Here is a 22,260-nt window from a genome sequence, read left to right on the forward strand (position 1 = left end):
TTCCTTCACCTTAGGTCGTCCTTCAAGTTTTACCTTCACCCTAGGTCATCCTTCAAGCTTTACCTTCACCCCAGGTCATCCCTCAAGCTTTACCTTCACCCCAGGGCATCCTACAAGCTTTGCCCACATCCCAGGTCAATCGCATGGCTTACGACCCATTCCAGGTCAGGTCATCGTAACTTCCCCACTCGATTTCCTTCAGGTCATTCCGCCTGTGGGTAGCCAGCCCATTTCTCACCCTTCCCCCCCTCCCCAAGGTCATCGTCGATGCACTATGACCTCAGGTCAGGGTCATTCGCCTTTTTCACCCAACCTGAACCTAAAAAAGATAATGAAGTGACTATTCTTCTCCCCCTCTCATCTTTCTCCCCTCTCATCCTTCTCCCCTCTCATTCTTCTCCCCAGTCATTCTTCTCCCCTCTCATCTTTCTCCCCTGTCATCCTTCTCCCCTCTCATCTTTCTCCCCTCTCATCCTTCTCCCCTCTCATCTTTCTCCCCTCTCATCCTTCTCCCCTCTCATCCTTCTCCCCAGTCATTCTTCTCCCCTCTCATCTTTCTCCCCTCTCATCCTTCTCCCCTCTCATCCTTCACCCCAGTCATCCTTCTCCCCTCTCATTCTCCTGGGCCACTCCACACACCCTCTCCCCCAGTCTCCCTCCCGGGGAGTGTCTCTCTCTCTCTCTCTCTCTCTACCATCTCGCAGTCCAGAAACACAGAGGGTCTCCCCTCCCCCCCCATTTTCTTTCCTTCCGCTGTCTTCATCCGTTGCCCCTCCCCTTAAAAGACCACTTCAGTCATGCCTGATTCGTCTATCCCAGCCAGAGAGGGTCGGGGCTAATGGCTTTCCTCCTCTTAACAATTTTAAGTCGTCTGGATGTATGTAAACAAGGTCATATCTCCCACTGGTGTATGAGACGGGTGGCCAACACTGATGCTGGCATGGACTACGAGTCTCATTTTCTCTATCGCCTTTGTTGGAAAATGGGCACAACACAGTCTCTCTCTCTCTCTCTCTCTCTCTCTCTCTCTCTCTCTCTCTCTCTCTCTCTCTCTCTCTCTCTCTCTCTCGGGTGCCAGCCAGCACGTTCATCATAACCTCTGGAATGCCACCCACCCACCCACCCTTTTTTTTTTATAGTGTTTTCTGCACATTTCCTCGAGTAAAGGATGCGGGACCATCATGGACTCCCCGGTTACTTGCTTAATCCATATTCCCGCTTTCCAGCTCCTGTGCTCCCGCCCTCACCTCTGGAAGTGTTCAGGGTAATGTGTTCTCATATGTTAACACAGTTTAGACCGTGGGGTTCTGCTCGTAAACGTACAGTTCCCGTTCAGTTTGAACGGTCCATTCCCTGGAGTCCCTTACTTATCTTAAACACCTGTTCATTAACCTCCATTTTTTGTTTATATATCCCCAGTAGATGTATACAGTGAGTTTGTAGGATATTTTATTTGCCTTAACATTGCTTCCCCTTCAAAAAAAAAATGTTTCCTGTTCTCCCTCGTGTTCTACTGTGTTCTTTCCCATCGAGAGATCCTGTCGTGAAGCTGTTTTTCTGTGGGTAATGCAGTGTGTGTGTGTGTGTGTGTGTGTGTGTCTGTCTGTCTGTCTGTCTGTCTCTGTGTTTACGTTTCTTGAGAAGCTGTTAAAACCGGCATGGGTTCGTCCGGTGCGTCTCTTCTCCGGTCATTTGGATTTTCTCTCTCTGTGTTGGCCTCATTCATACCCTCCTCCTCGATAGCTGTGGGAGTTTTTGAGTCGTGCCAGCTCCTTATATAGTGGATCGCCGTCGCCCAAGTTGAGCGGAGCGGCTGGTGTCGTCTTCCCCGGCCCCTCCCGACGGCTGTACGTCGAAGTGACCTGGTCAGGTGTTCGCGTGTTGTCCATCTCTTCCTGTGTTGTGCTGTGTTCTAACACAGGACTGGCTTCCTCGCCTTTGTCTCCTCCGCATTTCGAACGTAATTGTTTTCTTCGCTTAGAATTTTTCACCTGGACCGAAGACCCAGAGTCGGGGGTAATTTCCCATGGCACCAAGACCCTCAAGAGCTGAAGACCACAACAAGCGTAAAGTCCATATAGACCTTGACGCCTTTGAGTACCAAGTACGTACAACATGTTGTTGTTCTTACGTACAACATGTTGTTGTCGTTGTTGTTGTTGTTCTTTAAGGCTGTCCCGAAAGCATTGAGAAGGGGGCGTGGGGGGCGTGGAGAGCCCCCCGCCTCTTCCGCCCACTACTAGTTAAACTTCCTCGAAAATTGGCCCCTAGCGAGTCCAGTGTGTCCTCCCTCGTAAGCGTGAAAATGTTTATGGTTGGTTGAAATTACATGCAAAGTAGGTTACGTATGCGACGCTGGCCGCTGTTGGGGGAGGAGTGGCAACGCTTCTGGAATTGGCTGGGCTCAAGGGTTAGAGGGGGAGGTGGTGGTGGTGGTGGGCGGGGGGAGGTGGAGGAGGGAGCGGCACGGCCTTGTGGAGCCATTACTGGACTTTTCCCAGCCATGGCTGGAGCCTGTGTGATGGTAATATTAACTGTAGGTTGCTCGAGGGAGTGGAGTGGAGACGGGGGTCGGCGTCTTCTCTTTCTCCTTCTCCTCCTCCGCCGCCGCCGCCGCTGCTCTTGCTCAGCCTCATTCCTCCTCCTCCTCCTCCTCCTCCTCCTCCTCCTCCTCCTGCGCTGATGATGAGCTCAGCCGAGAAATTCCTCCTGGTCGTATTACTGGCCCGCGGGTGCTTAAGGTAGAAACACGGTGTGGCCTCTTGTGTTGCCCGGCTTCAAGTTTTGCCAGCCTGCATGCACACACACTCCTCTCTCTCTCTCTCTCTCTCTCTCTCTCTCTCTCTCTCTCTCTCTCTCTCTCTCTCTCTCTCTCTCTCTCTCTCTCTCTCTCTCCTCCGAGCGACCTGCACCTCGCGTGCGGGAGTGGCCGGGACGCGGGATAGGGCAAGGTTCCCATTGGATAGGAACGGAACGGATGATGCGAGAGTGTGGACTCGTAGCAGGTTGGTGGGGGAAGGGGGAGGGAAGGATAGAGTCGACGGTGAGTGGAAATGACGACCTCTCTTGGTCCTTGAGACTGTGATGAGTGGGGCTCTTACAGAGGCGAAGGTCTTGGTCAAAATCCGGCAGTGGTAGATATCAGGAGGAGGGATGGACGGCCTCCTTCAACTCCTCCTCCGCCGCCTCCTCCTCATGACCTAGAAGCAGTAGTGACCACCACAGAGGGTCAAGAGGTCACCGTTTCTCCAGCCAGCACCGTCAGGAAGGCGGATCATTACAGACCTGAGCCAAGTGCCAGAAGGGGGCATGGACTGCGCTCCTCCCGGCGAGGAGTGTGAGGTGTCGTGTGTCGCACTGAGCCTCATGCCGCTCCCACATCTTGACGGGAGGTACACTCTGGTCGCATCAGGACTCCTACATGGCGGCTCTGGCCGCAGCCGCAGCCGCACGCCACGCCAGCGCCTGCCCAACACACACTCGCACACACTCGAGTGTTTGTAAACAAATATGGACGAGTGTGAGTCTGGCTACAGGTGGGCAGAGGGCGCTATGTTTTCTCGAGTGCGTGGACGTCCACAGCACGGGTTGGGTCATCGCCGATATATATATATATATATATATATATATATATATATATATATATATATATATATATATATATATATATATATATCGAGTTCAGATGGGTTTGGGCCGAGGGAGGAAACTCGTAGACTCACTGGATGCCTTGTGTACATAAGTTGGGCCGTTGAACATATACGTACATATTTACGCTTTTATACACGCACACATGCAGAAATGGTGCAGTGGAGAGAGAGAGAGAGAGAGAGAGAGAGAGAGAGAGAGAGAGAGAGAGAGAGAGAGAGAGAGAGTATACCACTAGGACTTGTAGACTTGTAAAGCCAGTAACCTCATCAGCGTGTGTGTGTGGAGCTCAGTCATCGCCCGGCCGTTTGTTGTCAACAGTTGCCTGATGTCTGACACTTGTGTGGTAATTGTGCGTTGGTTAGAATACGTCGTAATGTGAACGATCGCTGGGAGTTGGTTGGTGGCTGACTGTCCAGATCGTTCGCTAGAGATAATCAACAGTTCAGTTCTTCTGTGCTAGTCTTCAACATATAATAACCTAATTCCCCACATACTTGGTTATATTATGTTTTTGATAGCTCAAAATGAGCTTGGAAGTTTGACTGGGTTGTCGTGAGGTGTCACTTTTCCCCCTCCACAGCTAAGCTTTACAGCTGTCTTGTTATGGCTTCTTTAACAACTAGGACCCGACCGTGTTTTTTTTTTTTTTAAACTTGAGAGAGTTGTCCAACCTCTTCCAAAACTTTATATATTTCCCCCTCTATACTTTCCGAACCTTTTTTTTTTTTATTACTTTAGTGCCCTTGTCACGCTGTGTTTAATGCCTGGCCTCGATGAAGCCCCCTTTTTTTCCTTTGCGCCTTAAGTTTACTCTTACTGTAGGAGGCCTGTCGCAGGAGCAAGCGAAGTGAGGAGTGAGTCCCTCAACTCGAACACATTGCTCCTCCTCCACTCGACCGCCATGATCATTCGATGCTCATTTGTCTTTGCAGGATGAGGGCACTTTCCAAATGAAGGCCGGTGGACACGAGGCCCTGCGACGCCTGGGCAGCACCCACGCCCACGAGTTGGGCTGGCGGGACATGTGGGCGCTGGTGGCCGTCAAGGGCGGCCGAGTCTACGCCGAGCAGCTCTCCCACAGCCCGGACTTCAACACCTGGGGCGCCCCCGTCATGCTCCGAGCCGAAGTCCCGCTCGTGCCTCTCGAAGGTGAGTTGTTTGAAGCAGCACCAGCTGCAGTTATGACCTGACCTTGACCTAGGGGCGCACCAACAAGTCCCAGTAACTAAGGCTTTGACGACCCATCCTGGTTTGACCGTGTGCAAGACAGCGGCGCGGGAGCAGACTACAGTACCTTTCATAAACCAGAAGAACATGATTAATGCAGTGTTTTTTTGAGCGGTAGAGAAAAGCACCTCTTCGTAAACACTGGAAATTGTAAATAAGTGTAAATGTAAATGTCGTCCAGAGGTCACTGTAGGGGTTTTATTTTCGTGTTGACGACTCCTGACGTTTGAGATTTAAGACATGTAGATGGCGTTGTGGTAGGTAGGTCGGATCGAGGGTGGTGGGTGGGTGAGGGTGTGTGTGCTTGGCCTATGTGACGCCCAGAACTCTCCCCCCTGACACTGACAAACGGTGCTGTTTATGGCGGCGATATGTATGCCCAGGAGCGAGGTGTGGTGGTTGGGGGAGGGGGGGCAAAAATGATGGCGCAGTGATCCCCCCTGAAACTGAGGAAGATAACAGGGTTATCACCGATCATGAATGAGAAACAGCCTCCTCCTCCGGTCTTTCGCCCTCTGGTGCGCGCTGCTCCCATTCCTCATCGTGTAAAGGACCATTTGTTCACATATTCGAATGTGTGGCTCTCGGGCTGTTCTGGGGGAGGGAGTGGTCTATGATGGCCCTGCTGAGTTTCCCCGCGCGCCCGCCGCCCCCCATCAAGAGACCCTGGTGGACTCTACTGTCCCTCGTGCCGTTGGGTTCAATGTTTGCAGGTGGGGGGGTAACCAAAGCGTTTGAGGCTGGGATGGTATGGAAGAGAAACCATTTCTTTCTCAACCTTTTTGAGCACGACGGTACGACCCCTTGAGCACGACGGTACGACCCCTTGAGCACGACAGTACGACCCCTTGAGCACGACAGTACGACCCTTAAAGGACGACGATACGACCCCTTGAGCACGACAGTACCACCCCTTGAGCACGACAGTACGACCCTTAAAGGACGACGATACGACCCTTGAGCACGACGGTACGACCCCTTGAGCACGACGGTACGACCCCTTGAGCACGACGATAAGGCCCCTTGAGCACGACGGTACGACCCTTGGGTACGATGGCTCCAACCTTTGACATGAATCTTGAGCTTAGGTCAAGTCAGTGGGGTTATGACTGTCTCTCGACCTCATAACTCAGACTAGTGTGAGTCGTTAACACTGATAGTGTGATGAGTGTGAGAGGTTGATAAAGTGAGTAATGTGTCCAGTGTGATTAGTATAACCCTTGTAAGTGATTAGTGTGAGTAGGTTAGTAGAGTTTGTGTGATCTTAGGTTAACGGGACCGGTGTGACACCAGTTGATACAGTCACTGTGAAGTGTGTGACTGCAGGGTAGTATGAGTAGGTTAATATAACTTGTGTGACCATAGAAGTATGTTGAGGTCAGTTTAATGAACGTGGGCAGTGTGACCTAAGGTGACCTTAAAGGAGGGTGCACCTAGTGTGAGTAGTGTGACCTATGCTAAACACGACTACTTATTCATATATATATGTCGCCAAGAGTGTGAGTAACAGCAACACACTAGCAGCACCTCGTGTGTGATCACCAGAAATGTGACAACACCAAGTGTGATTGCCAACACCAAGTGTGAGGTGCCACCAGTTTCAACGCCAAGTGTCTGTGTGTGTGTCTATGTGCCAACACTACCAACATCAAGTGTATTGCAAACATGACACCAACATTCATATATATATATATATATATATATATATATATATATATATATATATATATATATATATATATATATATACAGTACATGTACCACCACGCAAGTGTGACTCCCGTGTATGAACACGGAGTCGGGAACGAGTCTTAAAAAGTGTGCGTTGGTTCTTCCTGCAGAGAGCGAGTGTGCCTGGCCGGACACTGAGGAGCACAGGAGGAGGCGAGAGTTCTGTGGCCACATTGAGGGCTACGGATCCGTCTGTTCGTGTACGGACCCAGCTCCCCTAGCCTTCACCAATGAACCCGTGAGTATATACACTAACCCTCCTCTCCTCTCTACCTCCCCTATCCTTCTGTGTGGTATGTACCTGATATATATATATATATATATATATATATATATATATATATATATATATATATATATATATATATATATATATATATATATATATATATATATACATATATATAAATGTGGTCGAAGCTGTCACAAATGAACCCAGAGTCGATGATTAATGTGGTCGAGCGCGGCGGCAGAAGCGAGTGTTTTATAAGCTCGGCTAAACGGGTCGGGTGAGGGAGGAGGGGCTACGCTACAGCCTCCCACCCTCCGCCTGCCATTTGGCAAAAATGTCGGCACTATAAGTAAGTTGGTGAGGGGGGGAGAGGAGGTCTTATTTCGCGACGTTAATGTGTGAGTATCTTCGGTTTCGGTGGAGGAAATAGCGAAAGAATGAAGGTAGATTATGGAAATATGAACCGAGAGAGATTTTAACCATCAAAATTCAGTGGTTGTGAATGAGAAAGGAAGGGGGGAGGGAGGACGATGTTCGACCATATTTTGCCGTCAGCAAAATCTCCTTAGGAATCTCTCTCTCTCTCTCTCTCTCTCTCTCTCTCTCTCTCTCTCTCTCTCTCTCTCTCTCTCTCTCTCTCTCTCTAGGCAGTATCAGGCAGCCACCAACAGCACCACCGCCGTTCCCGCCATGACCCCCTCCAGGAACCTTTCAATTTCCTGGCCGGCCATGACGCTCCTGGGACCCTGGTTATTGTTTAGGGGGGACGAGAGAGAGGCGCATCCCCTCTCCCACCCAACCCACCCCACCACTGCCTTCCGCTCACACTTCTCACAAGGAAAATAAGTCCTCCCACCTCATAACCTAGCTGCCTTTGTTGTAAGCTTGTGAAGAAGAGTAACCTACGCGCCTCGGGTTAATGCCATTACACATTGAAGACGTTTTGAATGACGAAAGCTTCGTTTAAATCGTGGCTTTCCCAAGCTGCTCGAAGGAGCTTGTGAAGTCGTAAAGGTTATTTGCGTGCTGTGTTGTAGTTGTGATGATGGCCGTGTTGTTCTTCCCTGATTGCATCCTCGCAGATAAATCCCGTATCGACAGGACGCCCAAGACGGGGAACGTATATGGCTTGAATATGGATGAATGCGATGGGCTTTTGTGCTGGGGGTAGGGAGGAGAAGACCACGATGGCTTCCTGTTGCGTATTAGTTCGTAAATTGGTAGTGTGTGTGTGTGTGTTTATATGTAAATGAGAGGTTCTGCAGCTTGTTTTTTTTTTTTTTTTTTGAGAAGTAGTGTTCCCGGATCTTTGACAATCTGGTTCCTTTATTTTTCTGAAGCTTTTTCGTAGTATTTCTCTTGTTAATAGGCCTTAGGACCAGCTTTGGTCATTTTAGCATATGTCCAGTATCTTTCCTTGTTCCTGGGTTCTTGTGTGTGTGTGTGTGTGTGTGTGTGTAATTTTTACTTCTATATCTCGAGAATCGAACCCCGGACCATCTGTGTGGCAACCACTTAGCCTAACGTAAGATATCATGTGTGCATTACATATTTGATATTCCCTGGGTTTCTTGCAGCTTCGATGCTGCGCTACAATCAGGAGCAGGGAAGTTATGGACTCCGATGGAGTTCATTTCCCCAGCGAATCTGTCTGTGCTCCCTCCCCTTCTTCAGTTGACGATGATACAGCCTCGTCGGAGGAGCATTTTTACACTCCTGGCGTAACTACAGGCAGGCGGGGTCCGGCAAGACCATGTCGACGTGCATGGTTCCAGTTAGTGTGGTAGTAGTGTGGCTGGTGTTCTAGAAGGTCTGGGTCTGCTGCTGTACCCTGGACTTTTAAGATGTATGTCTGCCAATACTTGACTAAGGTCTGGTTCTAGGGGACTTCACTGGACCCCCTCTACTCTTGCTCTGAGCCTCCTCCACCTCTCTCTCTCTCTCTCTCTCTCTCTCTCTCTCTCTCTCTCTCTCTCTCTCTCTCTCTCTCTCACCCTCGCTCCAGCCTCTATTTGATCCTTGTCTTCCACATTTCCGTCCCTTTTAGTTCTCTCCTCCCGTTCCAGTCCCCCTCCCAGCCCCTCATGGTCCTCTCCTCACATGCCAGCAGTCCTTTCCTTCCTTCTCCCCACCTCAGTTCGTCTTCCCTTTTCCCGTTATTTCTACTCTAGTTCGTCCTCCCACTCTCCTACCCCCTCATACTCCCTCCCCCCTAACATTTCCAGCCTCTTTAGTTCTCCTATTCCACTTTCCCGCCCTTCCATCCCACATTCTCACCCTCTTCGTCCTATTTCTCCTTCATTCCCACATTTCCTCCCCCAGTTCGTTTAGGTCTAACATAGTTCCCCAACCCCACACTTCATCCTAGTCCTCCCACTCACTAACTCCTGTTCGTCTCTCTCTCTCTCTCTCTCTCTCTCTCTCTCTCTCTCTCTCTCTCTCTCTCTCTCTCTCTCTCTCTCTCCCTTATTCCCACTTCTCTTTACCCATTTGGCCCTCCCTCCCTCCAGGCAGTCGTGTTACTCCATCTCCCATCTCTTTGTCACCCCTCACCCCCTTCCTCCTCCTCCACCTCCTCCCTGCACCCCTCCCCACCTTCCTCGGCGGGGTAAGATAAGGCTAATGAACCGGCCGCTCCAACTTCCAGTGTGGGGGCGACACTGGCACTAAATTCATAAAATTATCAGTGATGATAGCAGGAAGGGTTATCCCGGGAGCTGGGTCAGGGAGGTTGATTAATGCTTGCCTTACTAATTATGTTTTATCTATTCATCATCGTCTGTCCATCATCTTTGAACCATTGTTTTCCGTACTCCTTTTTTTTTTTTTTCTCTTGTCGCTGTGGTTATTTATGCATCTCTCTCTCTCTCTCTCTCTCTCTCTCTCTCTCTCTCTCTCTCTCTCTCTCTCTCTCTCTCTCTCCCTCTCTCTCTCTCTCTCTCTCTCTCCACTGTTATCTCCCCCTTTCTGCTATCTTCAACCATTTGTGTCCCGCTAATGTGTGCGATAGAGGTTTGGGGATGGCAGGAGGGGGTGTGGATGAGTACAGGTGTGAATAGTAATGGATATGTGGTTGGCAGTGAGTATGGAGATGAGTGGGTGTGGATAGGAAGGGGTATGCCAGACAGGAGCAAAATGCAAATGGGTCTTTAAATGTGGCACCATATTCCTTTGATAAGCGACCTTTGGGTTGATTGATTCTGCAATATTTTATAACCCTTGTAGATGAAGTTTCAAAACAATTCATAGGTATAGAAAAAAAATGGTTTGATCGCAACATGACTTGAAGATATTTCCAAATTTCTTAAGATTTAGTGTATTTGATGATTGTTATGAAGGGATGCCGGGAATTTGTGGCATTTCACTTTTACTTCATAATTACTTAATCCACTTGACACCAGTTTTTGTAAGCAGACATTTGGATATTCTATTGCTTTTAAGAAGGCTTTTTTCTATTACTAATTATCCTCAGGGAATTGAATGGCCTTGTCCTTTGGCAGTTTGTGGGAATAAGAACCCCAGTTTTAGAGAATTAATCTCTAAGCAAAAGAGAGATGTATGTACGCTGCCCTTATCATGTATACAGAAGATAAAGATAACACATTGCATAATTTTTCATTTAGTAGCAATTACAATACAGATCTGGATGTATTAGGCATGTTTGGTGTGGATGCAGTGTTTCATTTCATGAATGAATTGATTGTATTGAGTATGATCTATGAAATGAATGAGTATGGATGAATGGGTATGAATGGTCAAGTGACAATGAGCGACAATATTTAGATGGATGGGTTTTAGCGAGATATAATGAAGGAGTTGGGGACACAAACTGTATACATGTTAATTCATATAGATAACTTATGTTGAATTCAGGCCCCACAGGTGGGCCTGAGACCAAGCTGCCATATTGCTCCTCTGCACAGTCAAGCTGTTAGAGGCTGCAGCCCATAGACATACATAGTCACCACACAATAGCTGGTAGAGAACATTTTGTAGATGCTTATCATGGCCTTTTTATTTCTCTACCATTGCACCAAGCATATACAGGACATTGTTCTTAATGGTGCCTATATCTGCTGGTCATTGTCAGTGAGAACATAATTGTTAGCACAATAGCTCAAGAGCAATACATGACAGAAACTTTCAAGCTTTCACCAAAGATTACCCCTGTGGAGATGACCAACTGATTAGATTTGGGGGCATTTAGCTGCTTAAAGTTGCATATTAATTAGGAAAAATATTATTTTTCTTGCAAATGCCGTAACTCTGGAGCGCTGAATAATAGGAAGTCAAATTTATAACAAATTAATGAGCTCATTATGTTTTTCCCTGCATTTAATGTGTGGTGGGATGGCAGGCAATGCAAGGGCCTCTTATTGAATTTCTTCACTGTCCATCCATATTGTTTCTGATGGATGAGGGCAATGTTGTAGAATGTTTTGGGCCCTGAATGCATACAGTTTTTGCTCTTACTGAGCTTATTGTGATTTCAGCAGTCATATTGTAGCTAATCTTCCATGCCTGACATGCCAGTTGGAAGCTAATTTTGAGTGTGAACATTGGACTATTGGACTTTCAGCATTGTCCTTGATGTAGCTCTCCCATCTGTGTTCCACAGAGTACATCTTCTGTGTTCTTAATCATTCCCAATTGTTCAGATCCATGATAGTACTAATTTGGGCTGTAAAAGACCTTCATTAACTTGTTAGCTGTGCAGTTTCACACCCTGAAGGTGATATTGGCACACGTCAGTATTCTCCTGAGGAAAATATTATTGCCTTGAAGATCATCATTGTTAGCCTTACCTCCCTTGTACTGAAGGTCTTTATTTTCCAACCAGCCAGTTGCCTTTCTTTTTATACACCGAAAGCAAGGTCATGTGTTATTAATGATCCAAGATCTTTTACATTGCTATATTGAATTATTGTCACAAATCTACAGTTTGAGTGGATTTTGAAATGTTTTACAGGCCTATGGTTGGTAAATCAGGGAAGCATCTTTTGAAATGTTTTAGTGGCCAATGGTTGGTGAGCCAGGGAAGTATCTGAGTGGTCAGCCAGAGAAGCAGCTGTGTGGGTGGTTGTCAGTAATGGAAGTGGGTGGTGATCAGCTAGGGAAGCTGAGTGGGTGGTGGTCATCTGGGAAATACACTGCTGTGGCTTTCACCTATCAGTTTTAAATCTATTTTTCCCTTTTTTCCATTCTTGTAGATGTTTAATGTACTTCAGGATTCGAAATCAATGGGGTCAAGAGGTTATTGACCCTCCCAAATCTACATGTTACCAATGAAAATGTGCTATTCAAGGGGACCCAGGGTGGTTCCTGTAAAAAAAAAATATATATACACATGCTTAATGTCACTTTTCGATATTTAAAGCTTTCAAGCTTTCTTTAACTTGAGACATGATACATCTGTGCATTAATATCAGTCCTGAAGACATTACAGTGTGTTATCCAGAGTCAGGTTTGAAAAGGACATGGTTATACAAGATTTTCCAGGCCATGAGTGTGTCTGAGATGGTACTTTAGTATTCTGTAGTGTACATCTGTTGTTTTATTATTGTTATCTTCATAACTGTTTATGCCAGTGATAATTCTGATTGGCCTATGCTGTAGTTCATTGCATCATACTATCTGAATGGATTGCAATAGTTATAAGAAATTCCCATGATCATGTCATTTTACTTGCAGTGCTATTTAGATATACATATATACGTGAATGCACTCTGGAAATTTTTAATTTCCATGATATCCTTGCTGTTCACAGCTGTTACAGTAAACTATCTGAAGTTATTTTTTCCTCTTAGATGTGCAAATTCTTTTATTGTGATCTTTCCCTCTTTTAGTATGATCTATGTGTCCATTTTGTCAGCCTTTGGTATTAATTAATTTTTAATGCTTAGAGTGCTGTCATAGTCTGAAATATATCCTTCCTTACAGCTTCTGAACAACCAAGTGCATGATGTACCTGTCGCCATTATAGCTAGCAACCGTCCACATTATCTGTACAGGTCAGTAATCATCTGTCAGTTACAAAAAGGTTTAACATTTGGGACTAAATCTGGTAATAAGGACTATGGTTTTTGTTTCTGTAAGGACACCAAATTGTATACAATGTCAATGTTAGGCACGTTGGACTTTTAAGATTATTTAGTGCTGCACAGTATGTTGAATGGGTACATTTTTTTTTTCAGGGGTTAGGGGGCTCAGATTACCATTAGAATGTAAATCCTTGTAATTCACAAAGGCCTTTACAGAAATATGGAAGTGAGTGATAGGAAAAATAACTAAGGTCAGAGGGGAAGGAGGTAAGAAAATTGTACCAGAAAGCAATGAGGACAATGCTACATTATATTGCAAAGTAAAATGTGACTGTATGGATGATATATTAATCTGACTTTCTGGATATTGTTTATAGGGAAGTGGGGTTTAAAGAATGAGAGGAATGATGCTGTGGAAGTGATCAAATCAATCAGAGAGAGAGGAAAAAAAAGTTGTGACAAACATATCTGCAACTAGGAAAGTTGAGTGACAAATGACAAAGTACAGAGGCATAAAAAAGTGAAAAAGGGGAGTGATGTTTGTAAGGGATGGTAGGGCATGAGTGATGTGTTAGGAGAAAGTTAACACTGATATGAATGTGAATAAAAGTAAATACTGTAGAAGCATTAACATAATGAGAAGGGATTGCAGGGAAAGGGATAAGACGAGGGATGAGGATGGTTTACTAACCCAAAGATGAGAATAAGAGATATTAGGTATATTCTGGAAAATTATTGCATTTTAGCAAAGCAGGGCAAGCTATATCAACTTGAATAGTTGTGAGAGAAGAGGACAATTGATTATGAGAGATGCAAAATATGGTGAAGCCCCTGAAGAAGACCATGTAATAGGAGTGATTCATGCATAAGTGTTTATGTGAAATGTCTGTAAGGGCATGGATTTAAGCTAAGGAGTAGAGTGCATAAATGAAAAAGTATAGGTGTTGAAGATAAATGTAAGCTCTTAAGGAATTAGATTTTTAAGAACAAAGAAAGGTAGAGAGTAGAGTAAAAAGGATTACTGATAAAGTTAGTAGTAAACAAGATGAGTTAATGGAGTGGTATCATTTTATGGATTAGATCAGTATTAGGGGAATGGATTGATTATTATTATAATGAAAATGTTTGTTGAGAAAGAAAACAGTGCTTATTGTGTATATAGATTTTGAAAAAAATAAAAGTTGATTGGAAAATGTAAAGAATTGTGTGACTTAGGGAAGCTACTAAAATTTTGAAGGACCTTAGCATAGTAGGACATGCCAGGATATAGTTAAGGAATGAGTGAGTGGCTTGGAGTTGAGTTTGGGAAGAGGTAGGAGAGTTCAAAATCAGTCTGATTGTTTTAATGTCATAATGGTTTGAGATGTAAGGGAAGTTCTGGTAAAAAATATAGATACAGGAGTAAGATTGGAGAAGAATGGAAGGCAATGATGGTGCTGTATGTAAATTGAAGTCTAAAAGAAGATAACTGAATTGGAACCATAGATCTCTCAGGGAATTTAGAATTGCGTGCGAAGAGTGGAAATTGAAAGTTAATGGTAATGCTCAACGTAGATAGATAGAAATTCAAAAGAGATAGAAATTTAATGCAGGGAGACTCTGAGTGAAATGCAAGGACTGAGTGTGAGAGTATATATTTGAGAGGTTTGTAAATGCAGAGAAATTTTTAGTATCATTATAGAACTTATGCCCAAACTTGGCTAACAAGTGGGAGAATTTGTATTATCTTTGCAAATTAGCTTTCACTATTCAGGTCCCTACGTTCCCTGCTGGCAGCACCAGGTGTCAACCCTGATATGATCACAGTCTTCATTGATGGATACTATGAGGAACCTCTTGCAGTAACAAAGTTGTTTGGGTTAAGAGGGATCCAGCACACACCACTTGGGGTAAGGAATCAAAGAAGTTCACCTGTGCTGCTGTTGCAGTATACACTGACAGCAAACATAGCAGTTAAGAAAGTTAATAGAAGCTACATTTCAATAAAGATTTTTCAGTTTTTATTTTCATTGATTGATGACTGAGAGATGACTGGTTGATGTTACAGTAAATCTATGTACATAGTCTTTTACCCTCCTGTGTTTTAAGGTTTTTTTTTTTTTTTTTTTTTTTTTATACTTTGTCGCTGTCTCCCGCGTTTGCGAGGTAGCGCAAGGAAACAGACGAAAGAAATGGCCCAACCCCCCCCCCCCATACACATGTACATACACACGTCCAGACACGCAAATATACATACCTACACAGCTTTCCATGGTTTACCCCAGACGCTTCACATGCCTTGCTTCAATCCACTGACAGCACGTCAACCCCTGTATACCACATGACTCCAATTCACTCTATTTCTTGCCCTCCTTTCACCCTCCTGCATGTTCAGGCCCCGATCACACAAAATCTTTTTCACTCCATCTTTCCACCTCCAATTTGGTCTCCCTCTTCTCCTCGTTCCCTCCACCTCCGACACGTATATCCTCTTGGTCAATCTCTCCTCACTCATTCTCTCCATGTGCCCAAACCATTTCAAAACACCCTCTTCTGCTCTCTCGACCACGCTCTTTTTATTTCCACACATCTCTCTTACCCTTACGTTACTTACTCGATCAAACCACCTCACACCACACATTGTCCTCAAACATCTCATTTCCAGCACATCCATCCTCCTGCGCACATCTCTATCCATAGCCCACGCCTCGCAACCATACAGCATTGTTGGAACCACTATTCCCTCAAACATACCCATTTTTGCTTTCCGAGATAATGTTCTCGACTTCCACACATTTTTCAAGGCTCCCAAAATTTTCGCCCCCTCCCCCACCCTATGATCCACTTCCGCTTCCATGGTTCCATCCGCTGACAGATCCACTCCCAGATATCTAAAACACTTCACTTCCTCCAGTTTTTCTCCATTCAAACTCACCTCCCAATTGACTTGACCCTCACCCCTACTGTACCTAATAACCTTGCTCTTATTCACATTTACTCTCAACTTTCTTCTTCCACACACTTTACCAAACTCAGTCACCAGCTTCTGCAGTTTCTCACATGAATCAGCCACCAGCGCTGTATCATCAGCGAACAACAATTGACTCACTTCCCAAGCTCTCTCATCCCCAACAGACTTCATACTTGCCCCTCTTTCCAGGACTCTTGCATTTACCTCCTTTACAACCCCATCCATAAACAAATTAAACAACCATGGAGACATCACACACCCCTGCCGCAAACCTACATTCACTGAGAACCAATCACTTTCCTCTCTTCCTACACGTACACATGCCTTACATCCTCGATAAAAACTTTTCACTGCTTCTAACAACTTGCCTCCCACACCATATATTCTTAATACCTTCCACAGAGCATCTCTATCAACTCTATCATATGCCTTCTCCAGATCCATAAATGCTACATACAAATCCATTTGCTTTTCTAAGTATTTCTCACATACATTCTTCAAAGCAAACACCTGATCCACACATCCTCTACCACTTCTGAAACCGCACTGCTCTTCCCCAATCTGATGCTCTGTACATGCCTTCACCCTCTCAATCAATACCCTCCCATATAATTTACCAGGAATACTCAACAAACTTATACCTCTGTAATTTGAGCACTCACTCTTATCCCCTTTGCCTTTGTACAATGGCACTATGCACGCATTCCGCCAATCCTCAGGCACCTCACCATGAGTCATACATACATTAAATAACCTTACCAACCAGTCAACAATACAGTCACCCCCTTTCTTAATAAATTCCACTGCAATACCATCCAAACCTGCTGCCTTGCCGGCTTTCATCTTCCGCAAAGCTTTTACTACCTCTTCTCTGTTTATCAAATCATTTTCCCTAACCCTCTCACTTTGCACACCACCTCGACCAAAACACCCTATATCTGCCACTCTGTCATCAGACACATTCAACAAACCTTCAAAATACTCATTCCATCTCCTTCTCACATCACCGCTACTTGTTATCACCTCCCCATTTACGCCCTTCACTGAAGTTCCCATTTGCTCCCTTGTCTTACGCACCCTATTTACCTCCTTCCAGAACATCTTTTTATTCTCCCTAAAATTTACTGATAGTCTCTCACCCCAACTCTCATTTGCCCTTTTTTTCACCTCTTGCACCTTTCTCTTGACCTCCTGTCTCTTTCTTTTATACTTCTCCCACTCAATTGCATTTTTTCCCTGCAAAAATCGTCCAAATGCCTCTCTCTTCTCTTTCACTAATACTCTTACTTCTTCATCCCACCACTCACTACCCTTTCTAAACAGCCCACCTCCCACTCTTCTCATGCCACAAGCATCTTTTGCGCAATCCATCACTGATTCCCTAAATACATCCCATTCCTCCCCGACTCCCCTTACTTCCATTGTTCTCACCTTTTTCCATTCTGTACACAGTCTCTCCTGGTACTTCCCCACACAGGTCTCCTTCCCAAGCTCACTTACTCTCACCACCTTCTTCACCCCAACATTCACTCCTCTTTTCTGAAAACCCATACTAATCTTCACCTTAGCCTCCACAAGATAATGATCAGACATCCCTCCAGTTGCACCTCTCAGCACATTAACATCCAAAAGTCTCTCTTTCGCACGCCTGTCAATTAACACGTAATCCAATAACGCTCTCTGGCCATTTCTCCTACTTACATAAGTATACTTATGTATATCTCGCTTTTTAAACCAGGTATTCCCAATCATCAGTCCTTTTTCAGCACATAAATCTACAAGCTCTTCACCATTTCCATTTACAACACTGAACACCCCATGCATACCAATTATTCCCTCAACTGCCACATTACTCACCTTTGCATTCAAATCACCCATCACTATAACCCGGTCTCGTGCATCAAAACCGCTAACACACTCATTTAGCTGCTCCCAAAACACTTGCCTCTCATGATCTTTCTTCTCATGCCCAGGTGCATATGCACCAATAATCACCCACCTCTCTCCATCAACTTTCAATTTTACCCATATTAATCGAGAATTTACTTTCTTACATTCTATCACATACTCCCACAACTCCTGTTTCAGGAGTATTGCTACTCCTTCCCTTGCTCTTGTCCTCTCACTAACCCCTGACTTCACTCCCCAGACATTTCCAAACCACTCTTCCCCTTTACCCTTGAGCTTCGTTTCACTCAGAGCCAAAACATCCAGGTTCCTTTCCTCAAACATACTACCTATCTCTCCTTTTTTCACATCTTGGTTACATCCACACACATTTAGGCACCCCACTCTGAGCCTTCGAGGAGGATGATCACTCCCCGCGTGACTCCTTCTTCTGTTTCCCATTTTAGAAAGTTAATACAAGGAGGGGAGGATTTCCGGCCCCCCGCTCCCGTCCCCTCTAGTCGCTTTCTACGACACGCGAGGAATACGTGGGAAGTATTCTTTCACCCCTATCCCCAGGGATAATATACATATATATATACATACACACACACACACACACACACACACACACGCACACACACACACACACACACACACACACACATATATATACATATGAAAAATGTAAGAACAATTTAGAAACAAACTTTTAGCTTGAAATGAATGAAAAAAAAAAAAAAATGTCACATAATGGTTCAACCTCTGGCTATGGAAAAGGAGATGTACAATTTTAAGGTGTTTTAAGGTAATTCTCAATAATCATATTCTAGATATGGTATTTTTAATTACATTAATACTTGTAACAGTTGGAAGATAGAAATATTTTTTTCTTTGTAGGTGAGGAATGCACGAATTGCCCAACACTACAAAGCATCACTGACAGCTACTTTCAACATCTTCCCCACTGCTCGTTATGCTATTATATTGGAGGAGGATCTTGATGTTTCTCCAGATTTCTTTAGGTAATTCACATGTGGGTTCTTGGGTATATATTGAAATATAATGAGACTTAGTTCTTATAGAAATGGTACATGGTTGCTGAGGATGTTCCTTATAATGCATTTGTTTTTTGTTTTTTGTGGGAACAGAGGCATTGGTCGACTCTGGTCATGAATGAAAGAACAAGGAAGGCAGTGTTGGTTTCAAGGGGAATGTTGAATTTGGATGATTTTGTGATATCCTATAATAGCAAAAGTGAGGATTAGGACAGGGTATATGACTAGATATAGTTGGTAAGAAATTAGGAACCAAGGTCATCCCTGTATGTTAAGCAGATGTAATTTCTCAAGAGTTCTTTACCTCATGCTTCAGTTCAAAAAAAATTTCTTACTTCCCCTTTTCCCCTCTTAGATCCACCATGGTTTAGATTAAATCTAAATAATGATTGCATTATGTTACTTACCTTTCAAACTCTCTGAAACTTGTAAAACTTTTTCAGAATTAGTAAAGTTTTCATAGTAGGAATCAAGTACTGAAAAAAGAAAGTGCAGTAAAACAGCTAGCGAAATAAATCTTGCACTTGAACTTAACAATGGTTCATAAGCTTATGACTTCAAATTATTTAATGTACCTTAACTGTAATAACTTTTGAATACATTTCATCTTTAATTTCAAAGTTATTAATGATAATGGTTTCCTCCAATGTTTTTTTATTGTGCATGTCATTATCTTAATGGTAATTACAGCTACTTCAGCCAGACCCTGAGACTGTTAGAAGAAGATCCCACAGTGTATTGTGTCAGTGCATGGAATGACCAGGGGTATGAACACACAAGCACTGACCCAGCACTCCTTTATCGTGTGGAGACTATGCCTGGCTTAGGCTGGATACTTAAACGTTCTCTCTACAAAGATGAACTTGAACCTAAGTGGCCTACACCAGAAAAGGTAAATCACAAGTGTTTTAGGAACTGCACCTTAGGTAATTTATATAATTTTCAGTTGTAGAAGGTTGAATCATAGTTGCTATATCTAAAACTTAGTGTGGCAGAACATGGATCATATAGGTGTGTTTTGCAGCCCATTCTCTTGTTTTCAAATCCAGACTTGTGAATTACCTAAACAAGGAAGGAGTGTGTAAGGTGATATGGACAGAAACACATTTTAGATGTTCTTCAGTTTTAGGCTTTTGTATCACTGATTATAGATTTCTGCTTCAAATTGACTAAAAGTATAATCGGCTCTTTAAGAATAAGTCGTAGGTTTCACCTGTGGTAATGGATACCTGCTCATAGTTGGGTATTTGTTTTTTTAATGAAACAAGGTACTTTTTCTTCATTGGCTTTGTTGATATATGTTGGGTAGTTGAGAACCACGACACAAGCACATGTGAAAATAAGGCTGATGAAAAATGTACTGGAAGTGCAGACTGAAATTTGTACCTCTGCTTGTAGTCATGTGTGTGTTTCTACTCTAGTTTTCTACTCTGTTATATATTTGCTTTAATATGGCATCCATAAAAAGTGCTGTATTTCTGCCATACTGTCACAAACAGCTTCAAGAGGAACCAGTGGTACGGTGCTCTTTGCATTCTTTTGTATTCCTTTTTTTTTTTTTTTTTTTAAACCAAACCAAAAGAATATAGAATTGACATATCCCATGTTCCAAGATAATGGTGAAATATGTTTGGGTGAGATGTACAGAAGGGAAAAAGAGATGGATTTGAGTGCTGTTTCCCCCAAACAAATCTGACACCATCTAAAATAAGACTTATTTGTGTCTGGGGTAAACCATGGAAAGTTTTGTGGGGCCTGAATGTGGAAAGGGAGCTGTGGTTTCAGTGCATTATTACATGACAGCTAGAGATTGAGTGTGAACGAATGTGGCCTTTGTTGTCTTTTCCTAGCGCTACTTCGTGCGCGGGTGGGGTGAGGGGATGCCATTTCATGTGCGGCAGGGTGGCGATGGAAATGGATGAAGGCAGCAAGTGTGAATATGTACATGTGTATATATGTATATGTCTGTGTCTGTATATGTTGAAATGTATATGTGTGTGTGCAGGCATTTATGCATATACATGTGTATGTGGGTGGGTTGGGGAAATCTTTCGTCTGTTTCCTTGCACTACCTCGTTAACATAGGAGACAGCAACTAAGTACATATTTTTTTTTTTTTTTTTGCTTTGTCGCTGTCTTCCGCGTTAGCGAGGTAGCGCAAGGAAACAGACGAAAGAATGGCCCAACCAACCCACATACACATGTATATACATACACGTCCACACACGCAAATATACATACCTCTACATCTCAATGTATACATATATATACACACACAGACATATACATATATACACATGTACATAATTCATACTGTCTGCCCTTATTTATTCCCATCGCCACCTCGCCACACATGGAATAACAACCCCCTCTCCCCTCATGTGTGCGAGGTAGCGCTAGGAAAAGACAACAAAGGCCCCATTCGTTCACACTCAGTCTCTAGCTGTCATGTAATAATGCACTGAAACCACAGCTCCCTTTCCACATCCAGGCCCCGCAGAACTTTCCATGGTTTACCCCAGACGCTTCACATGCCCTGGTTCAATCCATTGACAGCACGTCGACCCCGGTATACCCCAATTCACTCTATTCCTTGCACGCCTTTCACCCTCCTGCATGTTCAGGCCCTGATCACTCAAAATCTTTTTCACTCCATCTTTCCACCTCCAATTTGGTCTCCCACTTCTCCTCGTTCCCTCCACCTCTGACACATATATCCTCTTGGTCAATCTTTCCTCACTCATTCTCTCCATGTGACCAAACCATTTCAAAACACCCTCTTCTGCTCTCTCAACCACACTCTTTTTATTACCACACATCTCTCTTACCCTATTATTACTTACTTGATCAAACCACCTCACACCACATATTGTCCTCAAACATCTCATTTCCAGCACATCCACCCTCCTGCGCACAACTCTATCCATAGCCCACGCCTCGCAACCATACAACATTGTTGGAACCACTATTCCCTCAAACATACCCGTTTTTGCTTTCCGAGATAATGTTCTCGACTTCCAAACATTCTTCAAGGCTCCTAGAATTTTCGCCCCATCCCCCACCCTATGATTCACTTCCGCTTCCGTGGTTCCATCCGCTGCCAGATCCACTCCCAGATATCTAAAACACTTTACTTCCTCCAGCTTTTCTCCATTCAAACTTACCTCCCAATTGACTTGACCCTCAACCCTACTGTACATAATAATCTTGCTCTTATTCACATTTAAGAGTAAGGTTATTAGGTACAGTAGGGTTGAGGGTCATGTAAATTGGGAGGTAAGTTTGAATTGAGAAAAACTGGAGGAATTGAAGTGTTTTAGATATCTGGGAGTGGATTTGGCAGCGGATGGAACCATGGAAGCGGAAGTGAATCATAGGGTGGGGGAGGGGGCGAAAATTCTAGGAGCCTTGAAGAATGTTTGGAAATCGAGAACATTATCTCGGAAAGCAAAAATGGGTATGTTTGAAGGAATAGTGGTTTCA

At 44.2% G+C, this 22,260-nt stretch overlaps 1 protein-coding gene across 4 annotated transcripts in view; it reads left to right on the forward strand.

The window, feature by feature from the left end:
• Positions 1–22,260, forward strand: part of LOC139750997 (protein O-linked-mannose beta-1,2-N-acetylglucosaminyltransferase 1-like) — a 444,536-nt gene that overhangs the window by 415,179 nt on the left and 7,097 nt on the right. For all 4 annotated transcript variants that reach the window (XM_071666033.1, XM_071666032.1, XM_071666035.1 and 1 more), the window contains 6 exons: positions 4,584–4,800; positions 6,720–6,847; positions 12,782–12,852; positions 14,636–14,771; positions 18,620–18,744; positions 19,468–19,669. In XM_071666033.1, coding sequence (XP_071522134.1) covers positions 4,584–4,800; positions 6,720–6,847; positions 12,782–12,852; positions 14,636–14,771; positions 18,620–18,744; positions 19,468–19,669 — 879 coding nt within the window. The remainder of the gene's footprint in view (positions 1–4,583; positions 4,801–6,719; positions 6,848–12,781; positions 12,853–14,635; positions 14,772–18,619; positions 18,745–19,467; positions 19,670–22,260) is intronic.

Source organism: Panulirus ornatus, chromosome 10, assembly GCF_036320965.1.
Source record: "Panulirus ornatus isolate Po-2019 chromosome 10, ASM3632096v1, whole genome shotgun sequence".
In the NCBI taxonomy this organism is placed as follows: domain Eukaryota; kingdom Metazoa; phylum Arthropoda; class Malacostraca; order Decapoda; family Palinuridae; genus Panulirus; species Panulirus ornatus.